At 43.2% G+C, this 22,579-nt stretch overlaps 1 protein-coding gene across 2 annotated transcripts in view; it reads left to right on the top strand.

The window, feature by feature from the left end:
* The first annotated feature begins 568 nt into the window (after positions 1–568).
* slc12a2 (solute carrier family 12 member 2) overlaps positions 569–22,579 on the top strand; it is an 81,938-nt gene continuing 59,927 nt past the window's right edge. The window contains exon 1 of one of the 2 annotated variants that reach the window (XM_014143165.2): positions 569–1,650. In XM_014143165.2, the coding sequence (XP_013998640.1) occupies positions 1,114–1,650 (537 nt within the window). In that variant the 5' untranslated portion in view covers positions 569–1,113. 2 annotated transcript variants of the gene reach the window in all.

Genomic DNA, 22,579 nt, shown 5'->3' with positions numbered 1-22,579 from the left:
TACCGTACATGACCATAATGTGTGGGCTAGTGGACCAATCCAAAAAGCATTATATGTTGGACACATAACTCACTTGTAACTTTGAAATTACAAAAATGATTGAATTAAATTGCGATAAACTCAAACCAAATCCTTGGTTTTGTCTGGACCTGCAAGTGACACTATGAATTGACACTTAGTACTTCAAAATTGTAATATAATTTTTATGATCAGAATGTGTAATATATTTTATATTATTTGAATGTGTGTGTAATATATTTTCTATGATTAGAACGTGTGTGAGGCAACTTTAATTTCATTATCATATTCCTTCTCTGTGGTTTGGGATGATGTATACACTACTTACCATACACGCAAACGCAATTGCACGAAAGTTACCCACATTTTTGCATATCTATAGGTGGTGTTACTATAATGATTGTACTTTTTTCTCTACCTACAGACTCTGGAACATCCTTTGTATTACGTAAAAAAAAAAAACATACCTCAGTGCAAAAAACACACAGCGCTGAAATCTCGCGAGCTCTACCTCCCGTTTGGAACCCACCCTAAAGCGTTGCCTTACTGCAGTGTGTATATATGAGCGAGGCGAGGGTTGTTTTGGGAATCTCGGAAGAGTTGCGGCAAGGTCGATAGAGCATCCTACTCTTAAAAAAACATCACACCGCGGATTTTATTCGCTTTCGTACAAGTGTGCGGAAAGCTAGAGGACCGAGAGGCTACTCGGAGATTTAATCTCTTGATGAGTAGCGTTGGCTAGGGCTGAAAGTTGATGCCTTTTTTTTTTCATCTCTGAGAGCGTATAGTGAGACAGCTAGCAAGCCATCCTTCTCCATTTGTAGCTCTGCATGTTTTGTGGTTGTGCTACCTTTTTGAGAGAGGCAGAAGTGGCATTCGGCTCTTTCTGAATTCGAAAGCACCGCGTTTCTCTGGGAGCAACTATCCAGACGGTCTTCCACCACTTGGGCGGTACCAGGAGTGTGAGCTGACTGCTTATGTCGGAAAGAACCGGGGTTTAGAAGCAGTGTAGTTTTGCTATTGCACACGAGTTGTGCCGGACATTTAGCTAGGTTTTTTCCCTTAAAGGTTCTTCATTCACCGGTAATATTTGCAATGTCGGCGCCATCCTCCTTGCCTCCCGCCCAGGGAGAGAACCCCGTGCCAGAAAATGAGGGTCTGGCCGTGGATACAGGTTTGAAGCCCGCCGGCCCGACACCCAGCTCGAGTCGGTTCCAGGTTGACCTGGTGGCTGAAGCAGCCGGTGCCGCTGATAAAACGCTCGCCTCTGGCGATAAAGGCGCTCCTGCCCCCGAGGGTTCGGAGCCAGCGGCGGGTGGCGAGGAGGCAAAGGGTCGGTTCCGGGTGGTGAACTTTGTGGATCCGAGTGGAGCAAGCCCACCAGAAGCAGTGCCCGCTGAAGGTTTCCAGAATGGAGACACCGTGATGAGTGAGGGCAGCCTACATTCTTCGACAGGAGGCCAACATCACTACCATTACGACACCCATACAAACACCTATTACCTAAGGACTTTTGGTCACAACACCATCGATGCCGTGCCGAACATCGATTTCTACCGGCAAACTGCTGCGCCTCTGGGGGACAAGCTGATAAGACCCACCCTTTCGGAGCTGCACGACGAGCTAGACAAAGTAAGCAAACTCATGGCTTTGACGCGGATGCTAGCGCGTGCTAGGACAGAGCACACATGGGGCAACACTGCTGCAACAACGTCCCAAGCTTGTGGGGCGTACATTTGTTAGCTTTAGTTTGTGTATTTAGACCATGTTGTGGTCAGTGGCTCATTTTACAGTCTCATGCTCGTTTATTGTACTTGGTAAAAAGGATGGCTAGCTACATGCCTGTCATTAGCAACATTGTTGGGATGTCGGTGTGGAACGGAGGAACTGTGCGCTTTCTTCAATAGAAACGCATGTGGATAGGGTCCACCACGTAGTCATTGTACTTGAATGATGTCGTCACACATTATTTGTCAGTTTTACGTAGCGCATAGAATGCATGGTTTCGGCTCACAAGAATGAAAGCTATTGTCAAAAAGTAGGAAATTGGAATCAGGAATTGACAAAATGTTTTACTTAGCAAAAAACACATTTGTTTACCGAGCTATGGCAAGTCATCGATATTTCGGTGTATTTTGATAGTTCCCAACGGAGTAATATATTAGAGTAGCTAGTATTTCCCGAATATGTCCAACAATTGTGCCCACGTGAGACCCCCACTAGGATGAAAACAACATTTATCTCGCAGCTCAGCTATCGGTTACACTGTATCTAACTAGGCCTACTTATAATCAGTCATTCTGGTAGAGCTATTATTTAAGTATTCTATTGGCGTTTGTTATGCAGTTGTATTCACAGGATAGGTTGTTGAAGTATGTATATTTGCTTGGATACATTTTACTTGGCTTTTGATGGGGTCTGTAGACACCCGGACTTCCTGCTTTGTAATATGAGAAGTTTTCTGACCTAGTAGTCAAATAGTTCATCCTGTCCTAATTTAAATGAACTTACCTGATAATATTGGTTACAACTAAGTAATACAATTTCACTGTCTAGTAGCTTATGGGTTTATCTAAGTACTGATGTAATCTTTTACACTTGACCATGACAAATCTATCCCAAGCACACTGGCCATTGTCCACAATCTCAGCCCTTATATTTGGTCAGCAAATCTATGTAAATCCTGCTTTATTTAAAACTTGCCCCCAATAATAACCCAAACGTAGTTCTCAATCCCAGAGCAACACTGCTAAGCATTGACACATGTCCCTGGCATTGAGATGGCATGCCAGTCCTGTGCTCTTCATATCGTTCTGTAAAACTTATTGGCGGATGAAAGAAAAACAATTGAAGGCCGTGTGCCATGTTGACATTCCATGGGCCATTATGTCTTGGAGACTGGTAAGCAGGCGGGGGCCTTCCTGACTGACACATGGGAGGACGCTCAAGGTTAACTGGCAGCATGACCCCTCCCTTTATCCATTAGCCTTTGTCTAGGCTCTGTATTTCCAGACATGAATTTCTGCTTTTCACCCATGTCTTCTCAATACCTACATTTATTTTGAGTCTTTTTTTTTGTAGTGTTCATGTGGTGTCATTCGAGCTGCCAGTAAGTATGGAGACCGTTCCCATATGGCTTTTATAACCACACACCTTACAGCTTGTATGTAGAAAACATGCTTATGATATTGATAAGGCATGTGGGCTAATATATTTGGCATGATGAACTCATGAAGCGACAACCCTCTACATCAGGGCTGTCAAACTAATTCCATGGAGGGCCTAGTGTCTGCTGGTTTTTATTTTTTATTTTCAATTAAGATCTAGACAACCAGGTGAGGAGAGTTCCTTACTAATTAGTGACCTTAATTCATCAATCAAGTACAAGAGAGGTGTGAAAAACCTGCATACACTTTTCCATCTGTGGAATGAGTGACACGTGCTCTACATGTTAACTTTGACATACTGTATGTCCTTGAGGGCATTTGTGTGCCATGCTCTTGTGGCCTAATATAGGCTACACAAGGAATAATGGTTCATTCATACTCAGACTGAGAATATTTTCTAGTCTTGTTACAACCACAGCTTCAGTTTCCTACTATAGATCTGCGGTTGTCTCCTTATCCCAGCATATATCTCAGCAGCACAACACATTGCCATAGACATTTTGAGATCCAGACAGGCCCTGTTTGAATACATATTAAAGGTAAGCATTAGTTATAATGTACACTGAACAAAAATATAACACAACATGTAAAGTGTTTGTCCCATGTTTCATGAGCGGAAATAAAAGTTCCCAGAAATTTTCCATATGCACAAAAAGCTTATTTCTCAATTTCTTTGCACTAATTTCTTTACATCCCTGCTAGTGAGCATTTTTCCTTTGCAAAGATAATGCATCCTTGACAGGTGTGTCATGTATGCAGTTTTGTCACAACACAATGCCACAGATTTGAGGGAGTGTGCAATTGGCATGCTGACTGCAGGAATGTCCACCAGAGCTGTTGCCAGAAAATGTAATGTTCATTTCTCTACCATAAGCCACCTCAACATCATTTTAGAGAATTTGGCAGTACATCCAACCGTTCTCACAACTGCAGACCCGTGTAACCACGCCAGCCCAGGACCTCCACATCCGGCTTCTTCAGTTGCGGGATCGTCTGAGACCAGCCACCCGGACAGCTGATGAAACTGGGTTTGCACAACCAAATAATTTCTGCACAAACTGTCAGAAACCGTCTCAGGGAAGCTCATCTGCGTGCTCATTGTCTTGACCTGACTGCAGTTTGGCATCGTCACTGACTTCTGGGGGCAAATGCTCACTTTTGATGGCCACTAGCACGCTGGAGAATTGTGCTTTTCACAGATTAATCCCGGTTTCAACTGTAACGGGCAGATGGCAGACAGTGTATGCTGTTGTGTAGGCAATCGATTTGTTGTGAACAGAGCGCCCCGTGGTGGGGTTATGTTATGGGGAAGCATAAGCTACGGCCAGCAAGCACAACTGCCTTTTATCAATGGCAATTTGAATGCACAGAGATGCGTGACGAGATCCTGAGGCCCATTGTTGTGCCATTCATCCACCGCCATCACCTCATGTTTCGACATAATGCACGTCGCATGTATCTGTACACAATTCCTGGAAGCTGAAAATGCTCCATTTCTTCCATGACCAGACATCTCACCCATTGAGCATGTTTGGGATGCTCTGGATCGACGTGTACGGCAGTGTTCCAGTTTATGCCAATATCCAGAAACTTCACACAGCCATTGAGGAGTGGGACAACATTCCACAGGTCACAATCAACAGGCTGATCAACTCTATGCGAAGGAGACGTCACATTGCATGGGGCAAATGGTGGTCACACCAGATACTGACTGGTTTTCTGATCCACGCCCCTACTTTTTCCTGAAGTATCTTTGACCAACATATGCATATCTGTATTCCCAGTCTTGAAATCCATAGATTAGGGCCTCATTTATTTCAATTGACTGATTTCCTTATGAACTGTAACTCAGTAAAATCTTTAATTGTTGCATTTTATATTTTTGGACAGTGTAGCTCATGTTTATAGTGTAGTCTAGTTTTTATCCTTGTGTACATACTGTATGTGGATTGTGTAAATTCTACGTGCATTTGGAAAGTATTCAGACCTCTTCCCCTTTTCCACATTTTGTTACGTTACAGCCTCATCCTAAAATTGATTTAAATACATTTTTTTCCCCCTCATCAATCTACACACAATACCCCATAATGACAAAGTGAAAATGGGTTTAGATTTTTTTGCAAATGAATTAAACAGATACCTTATTTACACAAGTGTTCAGACCCTTTGCTATGAAACACGAAATTGAGGTCAGGTGCATCCTGTTTCCATTGATCATCCTTGATGTTTCTACAACTTGATTGGAGGCCACCAGTGGTAAATTCAATTGATTGGACATGATTTTGAAAAGCACACACGTCTATATACAGTTGAAGTCGGAAGTTTACATACATTTAGGTTGGAGTCATTAACTTGTTTTTCAACCACTCCACAAATGTCTTGTTAACAAACTATAGTTTTGGCAAGTCGGTTAGGACATCTACTTTGTGCACGACACACAATTTTTACAACAATTGTTTACAGACAGATTATTTCACTTATAATTCACTGTATCACAGTTCCAATGGGTCAGAAGTTTACATACACTAAGTTGACTGTGCCTTTAAACCGCTTGGAAAATTCCATAAAAGGATGTCATGGCTTTAGAAGCCTCTGATAGGCTAATTGACATAATTTGAGTCAATTGGAGGTGTACCTGTGGATGTATTTCAAGGCCTACCTTCAAACTCAGTGCCTCTTTGCTTGACATCATGGGAAAATCAAAAGAAATCAGCCAAGACCTCAGAAAACAAATTGTAGACCTCCACAAGTCTGGTTCATCCTTGGGAGCAATTTCCAAAATGCCTGAAGGTACCACGTTCATCTGTAAAAACAATAGTACGCAAGTATAAACACCATGGGACCACGCAGCCGTCATACCGCTCAGGAAGGAGACGCGTTCTAGATGAACGAACGTACTTTGGTGCGAAAAGTGCAAATCAATCCCAGAACAACAGCAAAGGACCTTTGTGAAGATGCTGTAGGAAACGGGTACAGAAGTATCTATATACACAATAAAACGAGTCCTATATCGACATAACCTGAAAGGCCGCTCGGCAAGGAAGAAGCCACTGCTCCAAAACCGCCATAAAAAAGCCAGACTACAGTTTGCAACTGGACATGGGGACAAAGATCGTACTTTCTGGTGAAATGTCCTCTAGTCTGATGAAACAAAATCAGAGCTGTTTGGCCATAATGACCATTGTTATGTTTTGAGGAAGGGGAGAGGCTTGCAAGCCGAAGAACACCATCCCAACCGTGAAGCACGGGGGTGGCAGCATCATGTTGTGGGGGTACTTTGCTGCAGGAGGGTCTGGTGCACTTCACAAAATAGATGGCATCATGAGGCAGGAAAATGATGTGGATATATTGAAGCAACATCTCAAGACATCAGTCAGGAAGTAAAAGCTTGCTCGCAAATGGGTCTTCCAAATGGACAATGACCCCAAGCGGACTTCATAAAGTTGTGTCAAAATGGCTTAATGACAACAAAGGCAAGGTATTGGAGTGGCCGTCCCAAAGCCCTGACCTCAATCCTATAGAAAATTTGTGGGCAGAACTGAAAAACCATGTGCGAGCAAGGAGGCCTACAACCCTGACTCAGTTACACCAGCTCTGTCAGGAGGAATGGGCCAAAATTCACCCAACTTATTGTGGGAAGCTTGTGGAAGGCTACACAAAACGTTTGACCCAAGTTCACCAATATTAAAGGCAATGCTACCAAATACAAATTGAGTGCATGTAAACTTCTGATCCACTGGGAATGTGCTGAAAGAAATAAAAGCTGAAATAAATCATTCTCTCTACTAATTATTCTGACATTTCCCATTCCTAAAATAAAGTGGTGATCCTAACTGACCTAAGACAGGGAATTGTTACTAGGATTAAATGTCAGGAATTGTGAAAAACTGAGTTTAAATGTATTTGGCTATGGTCTATGTAAACTTCTGACTTCAACTGTAAGATCCCACAGTTGAAAATGCATGTCAGAGCAAGAACCAAGCCATGAGATTGAAGGAGTTGTCAGTGGAATTCCGAGACAGGATAGTGTCGAAGCACAGTTTTGGGTAAGGGTACCAAAACATTTCTACAGCATTGAAGGTCTCAAAGAACACAGTGGCCTCAATCATTCTTAGATAGAAGTTTGGAACCACCAAGACTCTTCCGGGAGCTGGCTACCCGGCCAAACTGAGCAATCGGGGGAGAAGGGCCTTGGTCTGGGAGGTGACCAAGAACCCAATGGTCACTCTGACAGAGCTCCAGAGTTCGTCTGTGTAGATGGGACAACCATCTCTGCAGCACTCCACCAATCAGGCCTTTTATGCTAGTGGCCAGCTGGAAGCCACTCCTCCGTAAAAGGCACTTGACAGCCTGCTTGGAGATTCTCTGGTCTAATGAAACCAAGATTGAACTCTTTGGCCTGAATGCCAAGCGTCACGTCTGGAGGAAACCTGGCACCATCCCTACGGTGACGCATTGTTGGTGGCAGCATCATGCTGTGGGGATGTTTTTCAGCGGCAGGGACTGGGAGACTAGTCAGGATCGAGGGTAAGATGAAAGGAGCAAAGTACAGAGATTCTTGATGAAAACCTGCTCCAGAGCGCTCAGGACCTCAGACTGGGGCGATGGTTCACCTTCCAACAGGACAACGACCCTAAGCACACAGCCAAGACAATGCAGGTGTGGCTTTGGGACAAGTGTCTGAATGTCCTTGTTGCCCAGCCAGAGCCTGGACTTGAACCCACTCGAACAGCTCTGGAGAGACCTGAAAATAGCTGTGCAGCGACGCTCCCCATCCAACCTGACAGCGCTTGAGAAGATCTGCAGAGAAGAATGGGAGAAATTCTCCAAATACACATGTGCCAAGCTTGTAGAGTCATACCCAAGAAGACTCGAGGATGTAATCGCTGCTAAGGTGCTTCAGCAAAGTACTAGCAAAGATTTCTAAACCAGTTTTTTTGCTTTGTCATTTTGGGGGTTTGTGTGTAGATTGGGGGGAAGAATTGTAATACATTTTAGAATAAGGCTGTAACGTAACAAAATCTGGGAAAGGTCAAGAGGTCCGAAATACACTGTTTATTTTGTCCGCTTATCCGGTTTTCTGTGTCCTGTTTTATCGTGGCAGCAACGTTTCAGTCAAATTCCTGTACATGCAAATGTATTTGGTGAAATGGTGATTTTTATGATTCTTCTTTCCTTCCTTAAAGTAGATTAAGGATTGATCTGTACTGCTTTCGCCCAGCCAACTCTTTCCTAATCTGTGTTTACTTCAAGAAAGCAAGGAAGACTGCGTTTTTTTTCCTGTTCCAAACAGGTCCTTAGTCAGCACATTTTGTTTTAGATGTCACCATTTTTGTCCTGGATGCATCAGTTGAACATGTGCCATTTTTGGACACATGCTTGCCTTTGTACACGAGCAGCTGTACACCGGCAGCTGTCCGTAACTGGACACTGGTAAAATAGACTGTGACGCATCTTGTTTTGCTATGACAATAAATATAGATGTCACTTTTTTTTTCTGCATGCATGCACAGAATGCTGAAGTTTAGCATCCACTGTCATGTAGAAAAATAGCATAAAGTAAATCCAAAACCCTAGGCTCTTAGCTATCGATGGCGATCAAGAGGGTGACACGTTGTCCAGACATCCAAGGTTTTAATGAAAAGTAGCGTCCTATTGGTCCAAGGTCATGTAGTTGGCAGAGCAGCCCTATTGAATGCATTTTAGGACTAGTCAGGCACTATTAAACGTTATTTCATCACCTTAAATTGACTTGTGCTCGTGGCGTTAACTGATACACATGGTTCAAAACATGAGGACATTTGCTGTAGTTGGTAATTGCCCACATATGCTATATGTTCTAGTCAGTCAATGTCAGTGTATTATGTCTGTCTGTAACAGCGTGTTATATCTGATTGGGTTTTAAGGAGTCCTGGAAGATTAGTCCAAATGAGGACTAAAAGAGAATAATCAAATCAATGAACCTTCATCCTCAACTTTAGATAGTTTTTTTGCTCTATGCCACAGAGGAAGCTTTCAAATGCAGTCTGTTCATTCTAGTTGCTTCAAGATCTCTACTAACATGGCATAGTTTTTTACATATTTGTTTTTTCCCCCTTTTATCAGTAGAGCGAACTAACGATGGAAAACGCCAAATGGAAATTCCATTGTAGCTAATCGACCTGTGCCTGTGGACTTGCACCTAAATCAATGAGTCAACCAAATAGCCATTGTTAGTGCTGATAAAAGTGGACTTGAGTGATAGCCTGCTAAAGTTACCTGGCCATTGCTGGGCACCCTGGCTCCGTTCCACACACAAACTCTGTTACGAAACCAACAGCAGATGCGAATTCCATTCAAATAAAATAAAAAGGGGCAGCATTTTACTGTGTTCTCATTGGGCCCTGAACCCGTTACCCGGCAGTAGCAGCAAAAGCCGCATGAGACCCGTTATATTGACCAGCCAGAGGGGAAACCCTGACAGGACAGATTTATTCTGCGCCGGGCAGCTAAGCAGATTGTACTGAAATATTGATGTCTTCGCACTGCCACTACAGTTAGGGCACAAAGTTGACGAACAGGCCAGCTAACTTCCAACTCTAGTATGAGTTGGTAGTACTGTGTGCCTTCTTGGCCTTTGATGGGGAGCAGACATGTCTGCCTGTGAAGCCTCATTATATTTTGAATGCAATTTGAACATGTGAGACCCAGTAAGAAAGAGAGCACAGCTCACGGTAAAGCCTTTCCTATTAGCTAACCTTTTGTCAAAGTGTAATGCCTTTTGATGCAATGCCCTTATTGCTCCCATTACTACTTGTTGTGTGTTACCAAAAACCAAGGAGTTCAAGTTGGGTACACTACAAAGTGTTTTGCTGCCTATGCCATTGCTATCTGTTACAGGACAATGACGAACATATGTTGCTTTTGTTCTCCTACATTCTTTGGATGGTGATGCCTAGTGGCATTATTTGACTGTGTTCCTATTGGCTCGTGTCGTTACACGCTGACCAATCCCTTCCTCTCTGGCAGACTAGCAAGCGTAGTGTGAAGTCTTGACCCACTCTCTCTTTCTCTGTGGAGTGTTGGGTAGGCAGGGCTTCTCAATAACAAGAGGCCATATTAATAGAGAATTATTAAGAGACCGGTGTTCCTCCCTATAGACATTGTTGTGCTTTTCACTGGCTTAGCCCAGTCAACCAAATCCTTTTTAGTTATGTTTCCACCAACTCAAATAGGAAGCCCTGGTGCTGGGGAAATGTGACACCCCACTCTTTTATTTAAATGTATGATAGGTAGCCTTTAAACATGAATCCTATACTGAATGATTGGATAGTCTTACATTTTGACATGAACAGTCTGCTGAAATTACAGTATCTCGCCATAGCACAAACTAGTTTAGTTGCGCTTCTCCAGTGAACTCATGTTGAGAAGGGGAACATGTTCCCTTGTTATTACACTTCTGTTGTACTGCTTTGAAGGATCTCCAGCTAACGTTACTTCCTTGTTAGGGACATTTTCTATTGGATGCAGTGAAAACACAATTGGTCATTTGGGGCTGAATTAAAGGGCTTTGCATGGCAGATGTTTCCCACCAGGTCAGGCATCACAAAAGCCCCCGTCTCCTAGCACTCATATCCTTGGTCTCCATGGCGATGCCAGTCCTGTGGGCAGGGCTTGCTGTCAACAGGTTGTCTCTTGTGGCCCTTTTCAGAGCAGGAGGCCTGGAGATCAGGCTAGGTCTAATTAACTGATTGAGCTGGAAGTGAAAATGTACTCAGCATGCAATCCACAGCTAGGCTTTGCCCTCAATATTCACCTTCAATCTCTCACACTTACGCCCATTCTGTTGTTCAAAAGCGGAAGTTGTGTTCCGATGAAGATTTCACCTCAGTTGCCATTTCCTGTGTGCAATGTCACTTCTTTCTTAGATCTAGGCTAGATCACATGTATCCAGATAAACCCTCTTTGTTGACGTCTTTTCATTATTAATAACCGGATATCAGTTGTAGCTTCTGGTCCCATGTGATTGGAGCTCTATCACAACTGAGCATCAACGCTGGGAGCCTCCGCCTGCAATGGCAGAGGTCTGTCTGTCTGTCACACTGGTGTGTTTGTGGTGACTTGTGTGAAAAGTCCACCTGTCACCACGGGTTTACTGCAAATATTGGGGGGGGGGGGTGCACCCTTCAAATTGAATAGGCCTGAGTTATGTCTGACTTCTACTGTAACCATAACAAGTCCAATGTTGTGTTACATTTGGATCCCGTGTCCCTGTCCAAATATTAAAACTGCACCCCATTAACCCCCATCGTTTTTGTTCTGGTACATTCCATTGTTATTAGTTCATTACACAGTCCGGTCTGACCAGTCTAAGCATGTATTTTTTTTGTTGATAAAACAAAATGGATAGTCTTTGTATCGCCAACCACTGTAGCAACCCTTCCTTTACAGGTGTGTCAAGCGGGATTAATAGTTGAATGTTGTTTTGTAGCCAGGCTACCTGTAGCCTAGTTCGTTTCTTTGCAAGTAAACAAGGTCTGAGGTAAGACTTTGTTGCATTGTTTGTCGCAGTTAACCTCATGACAGCGTCCCCTTTTAACTAGCTTGCACAAGGGAGGCTCTGTGCAGTGGCCTGGCTAGGGACAACTCCACGTGGACTTGTTTATTCTCTCTGCCCCTCTCTCTCTCTCTCTCTCTCTCGCCTCTTCTCTCTCTCTCTCTCTCTCTCTCTCTCTCTCTCTCTCTCTCTCTCTCTCTCTCTCTCCTCTCTCTCTGTCTCTCTCTCTCTCTCTCTCTGCTCTCTCTCTGTCTCTCTCTCTGTCTCTCTCTCTGTCTCTCTCTCTGTCTCTGCCTCTCTCTCTGTCCTCTCTCTGCCTCTGTCTCTCTGCCTCTGCTGAAGATTGTATGCAGAGAAGCAGGAGAAGGAGCAGGCTTCTGGTCTGGCCTGTGAATGGAGAGGGAGGCCTTTATTCACTTCTAGACTGTGTTGTGGGCCTGCAGCTTGTGTAATGTATACACACCATTTGTCAGTCACTTGTAAGTGCTTGTGCGAATGTTCTTGTATGCGTATGGTTTCTCTCTTGCCCACGGTCATATCTGTTAGTGTCAGTGTGAATGTCAGAAATGACTATTTTACTATCCCTTCTTGGAGTAGGCCTACTCTCTGGGAAGGACATAACATGGCACTGCTACAGTCACAGATGGAGCAATGTATTCACTCCTTTTATGGACTAAATACTTCCATACTGACAACTGGTATTTCTATGGCTAGGTTTTCATCCAATTGGCGACAGCTTTTCATGTGAAATTCGGATTCTAAAATCCGCATAGACAATATTTCCATCGAACTGACTTGCGAATAAAAGGCTGTGGGTGATGACGTAGTGCACATATATTTTTGTATATAATTAAAAGTTAAAAAAAAAAGTTAAATGGGTTTCCATTGCATTTTCAACTCTACTGATGGTTTTGTCAAAACATTTTGTGTTTATATAGCAATTGTGCCCACTCTGGTCTTGGAACATGCGCTCTGTCCAACAGCTTGCTAATACAGGATATTATGTACAAAAGAGTAAGATCATTTTAATTTGTCAAACTGCAGCCAAGCATTGATCTTCATGTCACCAAAATAAGACTCTGTATTTATTGGAAAGGAGCATCAAGCTCATCACTGTGCACTTTCACCACCTTGTAAAGTTCATAACTTGATTTCCTCTGTAGCCTAATAGACTGCATGCTTTCCCAAGTCGTAGTGGAAGGACCATGCTACCTATCATCACGTCACTCCAAGTTTACTTCCATATGATGATTTGAATATAGAAATATTTGCTCATAAAGGCGTTTCTGCTGCCACTCTCTCATAATACATTTGACAGACACAACAATGATCCACCTCGTCTAGTGTATTTTGTTTTGTCAACATTTGGAAAATTTCCACACAAGTTTGGTGTTTGTCAGGCCTGTCGTGACATTTATCGACATGTACTTTACTTGCATAAAAAGTTTGGATGGAAACCTGGTTGGTGAGTGTAAAATATTTGCGCTATCTTTAATAGAAGACTTGTGGCTAGTTCTTATTTGCTGAATAGTAGCCCATGACATGACCACATTCTTATCACATGGCTTCTCAGAACATTTCCTTGGGGACAAAACACCTTCACGTAAACATATTTCCTGTCGCCTGCTATTGCATACAGCATCAGAAGCGATGACTGACTGATTCGCTGCTTGCCGTGGCCACATGCTATCATCACCAGTATTGATGACTTTTGAATGGTACACAACTTTTTCCATTCATGCTGCATCTTCAAGAAGTCTGTCTCTCATGACCGACCGTCCTTAGGCCAACATAACAGGTTTATTCTTTTTGCACGTTGAACTCTAAAGTTGGAACATTTCTTCAGCTATTAGGCTAACAGTAAGGATATCTTTTTTTGCCCTTTGTCTCGCTTTCTCTGGGTTTCTGAGAACCATTTTAGATGCCATGGAGTACCCCCCCCCCCCCCCATCCACTTCATTCATTATTCATCTCCCATGTTCAAACTCTCTGGGAGTCGAACCCAGGGCGCTTAGTGTGTCGTACTAATGGAACTGCAATGGCCTGCCTTGTGTTGCTGTTGCCTTTTGAATTGTGTTGAATTACCGCTTGGATCACCACAGTGAAACCGGTGACGAGTGAGTCCCCCACAACAATGAGGGGCTTTGTTGTTAAGCGAGGTAGTCCCATCAGTGGAAATGAAAGACTGGCTCAGGCGTTCTCGTTTGGCGGATTTGATTAAATAAAAAAAAACAAGCTAATCTCATGAAATATTGTGTATATTGTTTTGAAGAATAACGGTATCGGTCAGATATTGCAAACAACTTAAACCTGTAGTTTATTTTTGTAATTTTTTTTTACCTTGATTTTTGTTATGGCTGTTACAGCCTCCAAAACAACCAGCAAACCTTTCGCCAGGTACGAAAGAACATCTTCTTTTGACCTCCGTTTGTTCTTAGACTAACTTTCTGACACGCTACAAACCTCAACCAAGCCCATGGTACCTGCCACGTGTATTTGTATGTCACCCCTCCCCTCACTACTCAAATGAACAGCATGTGACCCCGCAAAGCAACAATGATCTTATCATAAATGCACAGCTGGCTGATAGACAGACAGACAGACAGACAGACAGACAGAGTCCACATGACAATCAGCTGCAGCCTGCCACTGCTAGTAAATATGGTCTCCTTTTCTTTCCATCCCAACCCTGTTTGGTCCCTTTTTTTTATTCACACTCCCATAGACCACTGCTGGATTGTACTAGCAGCTCCGTGTGTGGGAGTGCTGCCTCAGTGTGTGGTTCACCAACTGTGGCCAGTTTAGTAACTATATGTTTGTGTGCTGCTACAGGCTTTCACTCCTTCACTCCCCTTTGCATTGCATGTCAACTGGTCTTTGTCCTTGCCTCTTGGGTTAACCACTGGCCAGTCATGAGTACCCTCCTCCCATCGTGGTGTGATTGGAGGGCAATTCCACTGTAACGGAATTACACTGCGACTCAGATTTTTCACTTTAAAATGTATAGCAAACAAAAAACATTGATTTCTAAGTTTAACAAACCATAGAACTCTATGAACAAGGACTACTTAACAATTTAGAATTTCATAAGAACTGCAGATACAAAGTTTTGTAACAATAAAATTCAATATCAAACTTTGCATATGCATTTTTTCTAGTAAATGTTTGAACAATATACACAGTAAATAAATAAAAAGTAGTCATTGTGTGGAGATTTTGTGTGTTAAACTTTTTTAAATCAATCGGAATCTTAGTGTAATTCTGTTATGGTGGAATTGCCCTGGAGCCATCAGTGGTCCCAGACCTCTAAAATGATGGCGACTATATGGGAAGATGGTGGAATTGCCCTGGAGCCATCACTGGTCCCAGACCTCTAAAATGATGGCGACTATATGGGAAGATGGTGGAATTGCCCTGGAGCCATCACTGGTCCCAGACCTCTAAAATGATGGCGACTATATGGGAAGATGGTGGAATTGCCCTGGAGCCATCACTGGTCCCAGACCTCTAAAATGATGGCGACTATATGGGAAGATGGTGGAATTGCCCTGGAGCCATCACTGGTCCCAGACCTCTAAAATGATGGCGACTATATGGGAAGATGGTGGAATTGCCCTGGAGCCATCAGTGGTCCCAGACCTCTAAAATGATGGCGACTATATGGGAAGATGGTGGAATTGCCCTGGAGCCATCACTGGTCCCAGACCTCTAAAATGATGGTGACTATATGGGAAGATGGTGGAATTGCCCTGGAGCCATCAGTGGTCCCAGACCTCTAAAATGATGGTGACTATATGGGAAGATGGTGGAATTGCCCTGGAGCCATCAGTGGTCCCAGACCTCTAAAATGATGGCGACTATATGGGAACATGGTGGAATTGCCCTGGAGCCATCAGTGGTCCCAGACCTCTAAAATGATGGTGACTATATGGGAAGATGGTGGAATTGCCCTGGAGCCATCAGTGGTCCCAGACCTCTAAAATGATGGTGACTATATGGGAAGATGGTGGAACTTCAGATTTTTTACAAGGATAAAAGCTTGTATAGAAGAGTTAGTGTGAATTGTCTACAATGGCTGCTTGCAGTTTGTCTCAACACTTTTGTCTGCATGCGTCATTCAGTCGCTGTAAGTGGGTGCACATATTACATATGGTTTCCATTGATTTCATCAGTGTTTCTTTCGGCAATGCAGCTGGGATGTATTTGGGCCGTGCAACCATATATGGGTAGTCTAGTACAATTTGATCCTGTACTTGGGCACAAATAAGCCAGATCCCGTGTGTGTGTACACTCATGTGGAAGGGTGCAAATAAACATGAACAGGAAGCCTGCCTATTTTAATCAACGCTGTCTGTCACTGGGTCACAACATGGAGGGGCCTGAGTTTGGTGACGTCATCGATCCTAATGGATCCAGGATGCTCCCAGAGCCCCTTGAGGAGCTCCAGTGTCCTGCTGGTCATCAATTATACTGCTTTGATGATCCCGGCTTTCTCCCTCTGTGGGGAGACTATATAGGCAGCAGCCACCGTTACAACTCGACATTAACTAGACGCTCAGAAGTCAGTGATCTAGATCTTTAAATTCTGAAAAAAAGTGCACTTGTCAACAGCCGTATATACCTGTGGTATGCCGACTGCTAATTGCATTCTATAGACAAAGGTCTTATTATGAATGGGAGGAAAGATGGCGGGTGATCTTAACCCCAGCTCAAGGTGAAACCTTATGAGTGGCCCAGTTACAGGGGTTTGGACAGGTTTCATTTTCATTATTGGGCAGGTATGAGAGGAAAGGTGCTCATTTCCTGTTTAGAAATGAGCTCACCCTTGCATAAGGGTCACCTATAAAATGCAACCCAACAAAGCTGCCTGTTTAGCAGAGCCAAATTGGAACCTGGGTTGTGATGCAGGCAGTCACTATTTTGTTCCGTGATGCCATTTGGGATTGCAGCGGGGGGAACGGGCCGTTCCAAGAATACTGATATTAATTGGAGTGTTATTTGTTTTTTGATTAAAGGTGTTGCGTCAATTCTTGGAAATATGCTAACCCACAGGAGAGAACAGCGTTTATTATAAAACATGTTCTATTGCCAGATTAGTTTGTGGATTGATATGTCTACGAGGCCTAGCCCAGTATCCTATTGTGTTGGCTGTTTGCACACACAATTGTTCTCTATTGATTTTATTTTCATTCATCGTTATTCAAGTCTTTCCTTTTCCTGAGGTCAATTTTGCTTGGTGTGAAATCGGATCGCTCTCGTCATAATTTATTTTTTTGGCGGCCATCTTCTCCTTGGCTGATCCAACTACAGTTTCCTCTGCCCAGCTAATGCTTTGGCATTGTTGTGGATCTCTGCTCTTTGTGTTACTTCACCCATGTAGATAATGTTCTCTGACTCGTTCTGTGCCGTCTGCTCTCCAGTGGTGTGAGTTTCGGAAGCGTTGGCTCTCGCTGGCACACCAAGCAGATTTTGTAGAATTCAATACTGCCTTGCCCACTTATTTTATTACCGCTCAAAATGTGCCAAGACTTAATGCTTGTTTAACGGGAACATTTGAATCTCTTTATATGATTTTGAATGAATAAATAACAGATGGGGTACTGAAGCGACATGGGAACAGAAGCTGGTCCATGTTTTAACTCCTAGTACCCAGTTCTCTTCCATCCCAGCATTTCCTCTGTAGACATGAACAGCTCGTCTGTACACCATCAGGTCGTACTACCAGGTACACAGAAGTCCGAGCATGTCAGCTGACTGACGCTCACATAAGCTGCCAGTGGGCTACTGTCTTCAAGATGCCACCGGTAACAAGGTGATAGTCATAGCCCCGGGGAAGAAGTAAAGCGCTTTTGATGTATGTTTTTTGAGGAGGTTGTCGGCAGTACAATATCAGTTCTCAGCCTCTCCTCAGGCAGTATATGAGCTACCCTGGTCTCGCTCTTTAGCTCGAAGCAGAGTCTGGTGTCCCTGCCAGGGAGCAAAATGTGGTGTAATAAAAATTCCTATTCAGTCCATCTACACACACGTTTTTGTTTTGTCTCTGTAGTTGGTCCAAATTGCCGCTACTTTGTGTAATTCACTGTTGACATCAGATCTCTGTTCTCAAGCCAGAGCAATACAAATGGGTAGACAAAAACATATCTAGACACCGTTTGTAGTCAAATGCAATTGTTAACTTCATCCCTAATGTTTTATGTAGGTAATGTTTCACTTGGAAGTAAGCATACAACTAGACAATGCTAACTGAAAGATGGAAAGCATGGTTTTCCACAAACAATTTTAGGGCCATGGGTCCCTAGATCACTTTTTATTGCCTTTTGGTTAGGGCTACACGATATGGGCAAAAAAACGATTTATAGACGAACTGTTGGAATCATAGAAGGATTTTATATTAAGAAGCAAAGTGGAAAGCGTTTGACCTAACAGAACAACCATCTAACAGAGGAGGAGGAACTGAGTGACAGGGGGTGGGGCTTGGGAGGGGGGAGAAGGAGCAAACCATAACGGTTGTTACACGTGGCTGAGTGTTTCAAGATATTCCATGCGGATCTCTTGCGATATGGATATTGCTCATGTCAATATTGTGAATTGCATTAATTGTGCAGCCCTACCTTTTGGACCCTCATACTTCCCTTGATACCTGACTGCGGGTGACTCCGTTTATTTGTTATAAAATAAATGTACCCCCTTTTTCTCCCCAATTTTTTTGTGATTACGATCTTGTCTCATCGCTGCAACTTCCCAACCAGCTCGGGAGATGCGAAGGTCAAGTCATGCGTCCTTTGAAACATGCCCCGCCAAAACACACTTCTTAACACCCGCCCGCTTAACCCGGAATCACCCGCACCAATGTGTTGGAGGAAGCAACAACGTTCAACTGACGACCGGAGTCAGCCTGTAGGCGCCCGGCCAGCCACGAGTCGCTAGAGCATGATGAGCCAAGTACATCCCCCCCCCGGCCAAACTCCCCTAACCTGGATGACGCTGGGCCAATTGTGCGCCACCCTATGGGATCAAACCCCAGGCTGTAGTGACGCCGCAACACTGCTATGCCTTAGACCGCTGTGGCACTCGGGAGGCCTGGTGACTGACTATCCTTTTAATCCGCCATTGGCGTGACTGTTCCAGACCGTATAGATTAACCTTTTTGAGTGGACATCAAACAAACAACTAATGAAGTAAACCAAAGGGCGGCTTATTACAAGATCCAAGCTCCTTATCTGTCAACTGGAGGGGGGAATAATTATGCCTCCGATGACCTCAATCTTCCCTACCAAAACAGTCGAAGTGGAACTGATTTGGCCAAGCTTGGACTCTGAGCTTTTATTGTGTCACAATTCCAAGTCACGAAAACACTGTGTCCATAGTGTCACACTACAGGCCGTGTGTTTGACATTCATCAAAGCAGTTGGCTCATAATAGTGATTGAATACTACTGTACATGGATGACTGAAATTAATGACCTCGTAAAATAGTAGAAAGAGCAAATGTAAATTATAAATGCACTTGTCTTTTCTTACTAGCACTGAATTTTCTGTTAACTACTTTGATGGAAATTATACTTGCTACAACTGTGATGTGGTTGTCACCTAGATACTCTACGTCACTCTGTATTCCATTTTGAATTTAAACTAACACAACAAATTGTGGATTAAGTCAAGGGGTATGAATACTTTCTGAAGGCACCGTACATGTTGCACTGTGGAATGAGGAAATTGGCCTAACATGCTGACTAGACCGGGCATGCGAGTGCATCCGCTCATCGCGCGTATGTTTGATTTTTATTTCTCCACACCAGACGTGATTTAAGGACGCTCAGGTTAAAATATCAAAACGAACTCGGAAGCAGCTATATTAATTTGGGGACAGGTCAAAACTTGCCATTGTTAGCTAATTTGTTCTGGGATATAAACACGGAGTTATTTTACCTGAAATACACAAGGTCTTTTTTCTGGATCTTTGTAGAATTTTGACCAATTGTGTGTTCTCTACTCTGACAATTAATCCACAGATAAAAGGGGAAACCTAATTAGTTTCTAGTAATCACTCCTCTAGTCTTCTTCTGTGGACTTTATGGTGGTTGGCAACCAACTTTTAAGGTGCATTACTGCCACCGACTGGAGTGTGGACCTCAGTTCATCTTTCAATCACCCACGTGGGTATATGCTTCTAACAACCAATGAGGAGATGGGAGAGGCGGGACTTGTAGCATGTTAAGCGTCCAAGATAGAACCAAGTTCAATTTTAGCACCTGGCTATACAGACGCTCGTGAGCAGTTTGGATAAAATTATTAACATGTTTGTAATACATTTATTTTGCAACGCTCGTGCACACATGGGCAGTGTGGTCAGCTTGTAAGGCGTGCCTGTAAATCTCAATCCACTGGGCTTAAAAATAGATCCGGGCAGGGAATTTGCCAAGACCAAGAGGGTTTACGCCATGAACATACTACTACCAAGATTGTATTTGTTTGACGCTCAATCCGCTTGTCTAGAGTTAAGATTCATGGTCTCGATGGCATTACTATTGTTGGTTTGCTTTCGGAGAGAATATAATTTATCCCCTTCAGTCCCATGGAAGAGCATCCCATCTGAGGTGTACTCTTGAATACTTGGTTATCAGTGGTTGAGTCATGGCAGGGCTCTACAGTGCTACCATTTTGGTCGCATATGCTCCTAAATATTTTGCTGTGCTACCTGGAATTTTAATTTGGAAGCACCAGTGCCCCCTAGAAAAACGAATCATCACCAAGATGATAAGATTTAGTGGAACAGAAGGAAAGGAAAAGGAGAGCTTCTTCAGGAGATGTGTTTCAAAAGTAGCTAGGATTCATATAGGCCCAATGTAGGCTACATCTTAAAAATATTTTTTTCTGGTGTACATTTACCCTGTATTTTGTAATCGCTGCCAATTCTTTTTTTTCATTGTGCTCCTAAAATACTTTGCTCCTACATTTTTCAATTTAGGAGCACATATGCTTGTTGTAAAACATTTCAGCGTTGAGCTCTGCATAGGGAGGTATGTGTGGCCCTATGGTCACGTGAGAAAGGGCCTCCTGTGGTGCCCCAGACCTGAGAGGTCAACTAGCTCATTTGTGGTGGGACAGGGGTTAGTATTTTCTGTTCTCTCGGCAGGATGAAGTTACTGTCAAATTCACCCTTCAAAAAGTAGCCTAGCTGAGCCACTCCCTGGAGTTACGCAAGAGCAGCAGATCTTGATTACTATGTTGCCTAATGGCCCCAATAACACAACCCCTTTTTTTTTATGAACACTGTCCGTCACCCAGCTGTTCATGCCACTGATGCCAAAAAACAGATTACTGTTTATCTTTCATTACTGGGCAGGCATGGGCATCACTGTGACATGCAAATGGATGCTGCTACCTCTGGTTTCCAAGCAACATGGTAATGCACCATCCTTTAGGCATATAAGTTTGTTTAAATATCACTCCTTGGCTAGGTCTTTGGCCTGGCCAGAAAGCTATCCTTTTAAATGTGCTTGCTGCTTTTCCTTAGATGAGAACATTCAGTTTTAATGTTGCTATTTGCAACCTTTTCACACCTCTATCATCGAGCAGCACTTGATTGTGGGGAAATGGTTGCTTTGACCTGACGGTCCTCCCTTTTTTGAGATTTTTAGGCTGTTATAGCTTCAATCTCCTTGACCCAGTGATCATGCGCCTTAATCCCTTGATATTTTCTTCCCTTGGTAACTAGCTAGCTAGCTACCAAAATAAGTCCGCAGCATACACAAACACGCACTGTAGTAAGAATACCAGGAAAAACATGCTGTTTATATCAGAGCACCCAAGGGAGAGCTTGCCCATTTAAAAAAATATATAAATAACGGCCATGTGTGAAGGAATTAGATTTTCCTCTGTTTCTCCATAAATACTCAAGGGGAAATAGGGAGGGAGGAAGCGAATGAGAGCACAGAACAAGCTTACCCAGTCTGCCATGGGAATGAAACATGTATTGAAGGTTTAAGGAGTCAGAGTTCAGATTCACAAACACTGATTAATTCAGTAAATTTTCACTGTCAATCTGGTTTCTATAAATAGGCATACCCCTGCCAATCTATACAAATATAATTGTCTCTAGTCTAGACTACAATCCGTTCACCATATATCGGTTGCTTTCACGGTACAACTCTAGTGTTGACACACTGTTGTATTCTGTTGCTATTAGGCTATCTGATGACTTCCTTTTGACCCAGCTTTGTTTCTACAAGGGAGTCAAAACCCCTGGGTGATTCCAGTGATACAGTATTACTTTGCTAGCCTGGTTCCAGATCTGTTTCTGTTGTCAACAGATCTGGGACCAGGCTATCACTTTGCCAGTGGTTTTTGACATGCTCTTGGGGGAATGTAAAACAAGAAGCCTTACCCTAAACAGCTTTATGCGATAAACCAGTAAGAGGAATAAATTAAATATGTAGGGCTGTCCCCGACCCCAAAAAATAAATGATTGGTTCGACTAATCGATTTGTAAAAATGTTTGTATTTTTCCATATATAGACATCCTGTATGTTTTCAGTCAAAGCAACTATATGCACGGAGCTTGTCGGATGCTTTAAGCGCACTGTTTGCTTGTGTGCCTTAATTATTTTGTCAATGTTCCCTCATTTTGTTCGGCACTGAGCAAATTTCAGGTCTGCTGAGCGCAAACTTGAACGTTGTGAAAATTCTGTGCAACTTCCAGCACGCGTTTACTGTGAACATTGAGGCTGTACCTGCTTTAAGTTAGTTTTAAGTGGCCAAGAAGGCTACTGTGGCTATTTGATCATAATGTAGGCCTACCATCAAAAAGAATGAAGAAAATGCCTCCCATAGCATTTTAACATGAAAGAGCTGTTCTA

Source organism: Salmo salar, chromosome ssa01 (assembly GCF_905237065.1).
Source record: "Salmo salar chromosome ssa01, Ssal_v3.1, whole genome shotgun sequence".
Taxonomy (NCBI): domain Eukaryota; kingdom Metazoa; phylum Chordata; class Actinopteri; order Salmoniformes; family Salmonidae; genus Salmo; species Salmo salar.
This window is presented reverse-complemented; position numbering and strand designations above follow the sequence as displayed.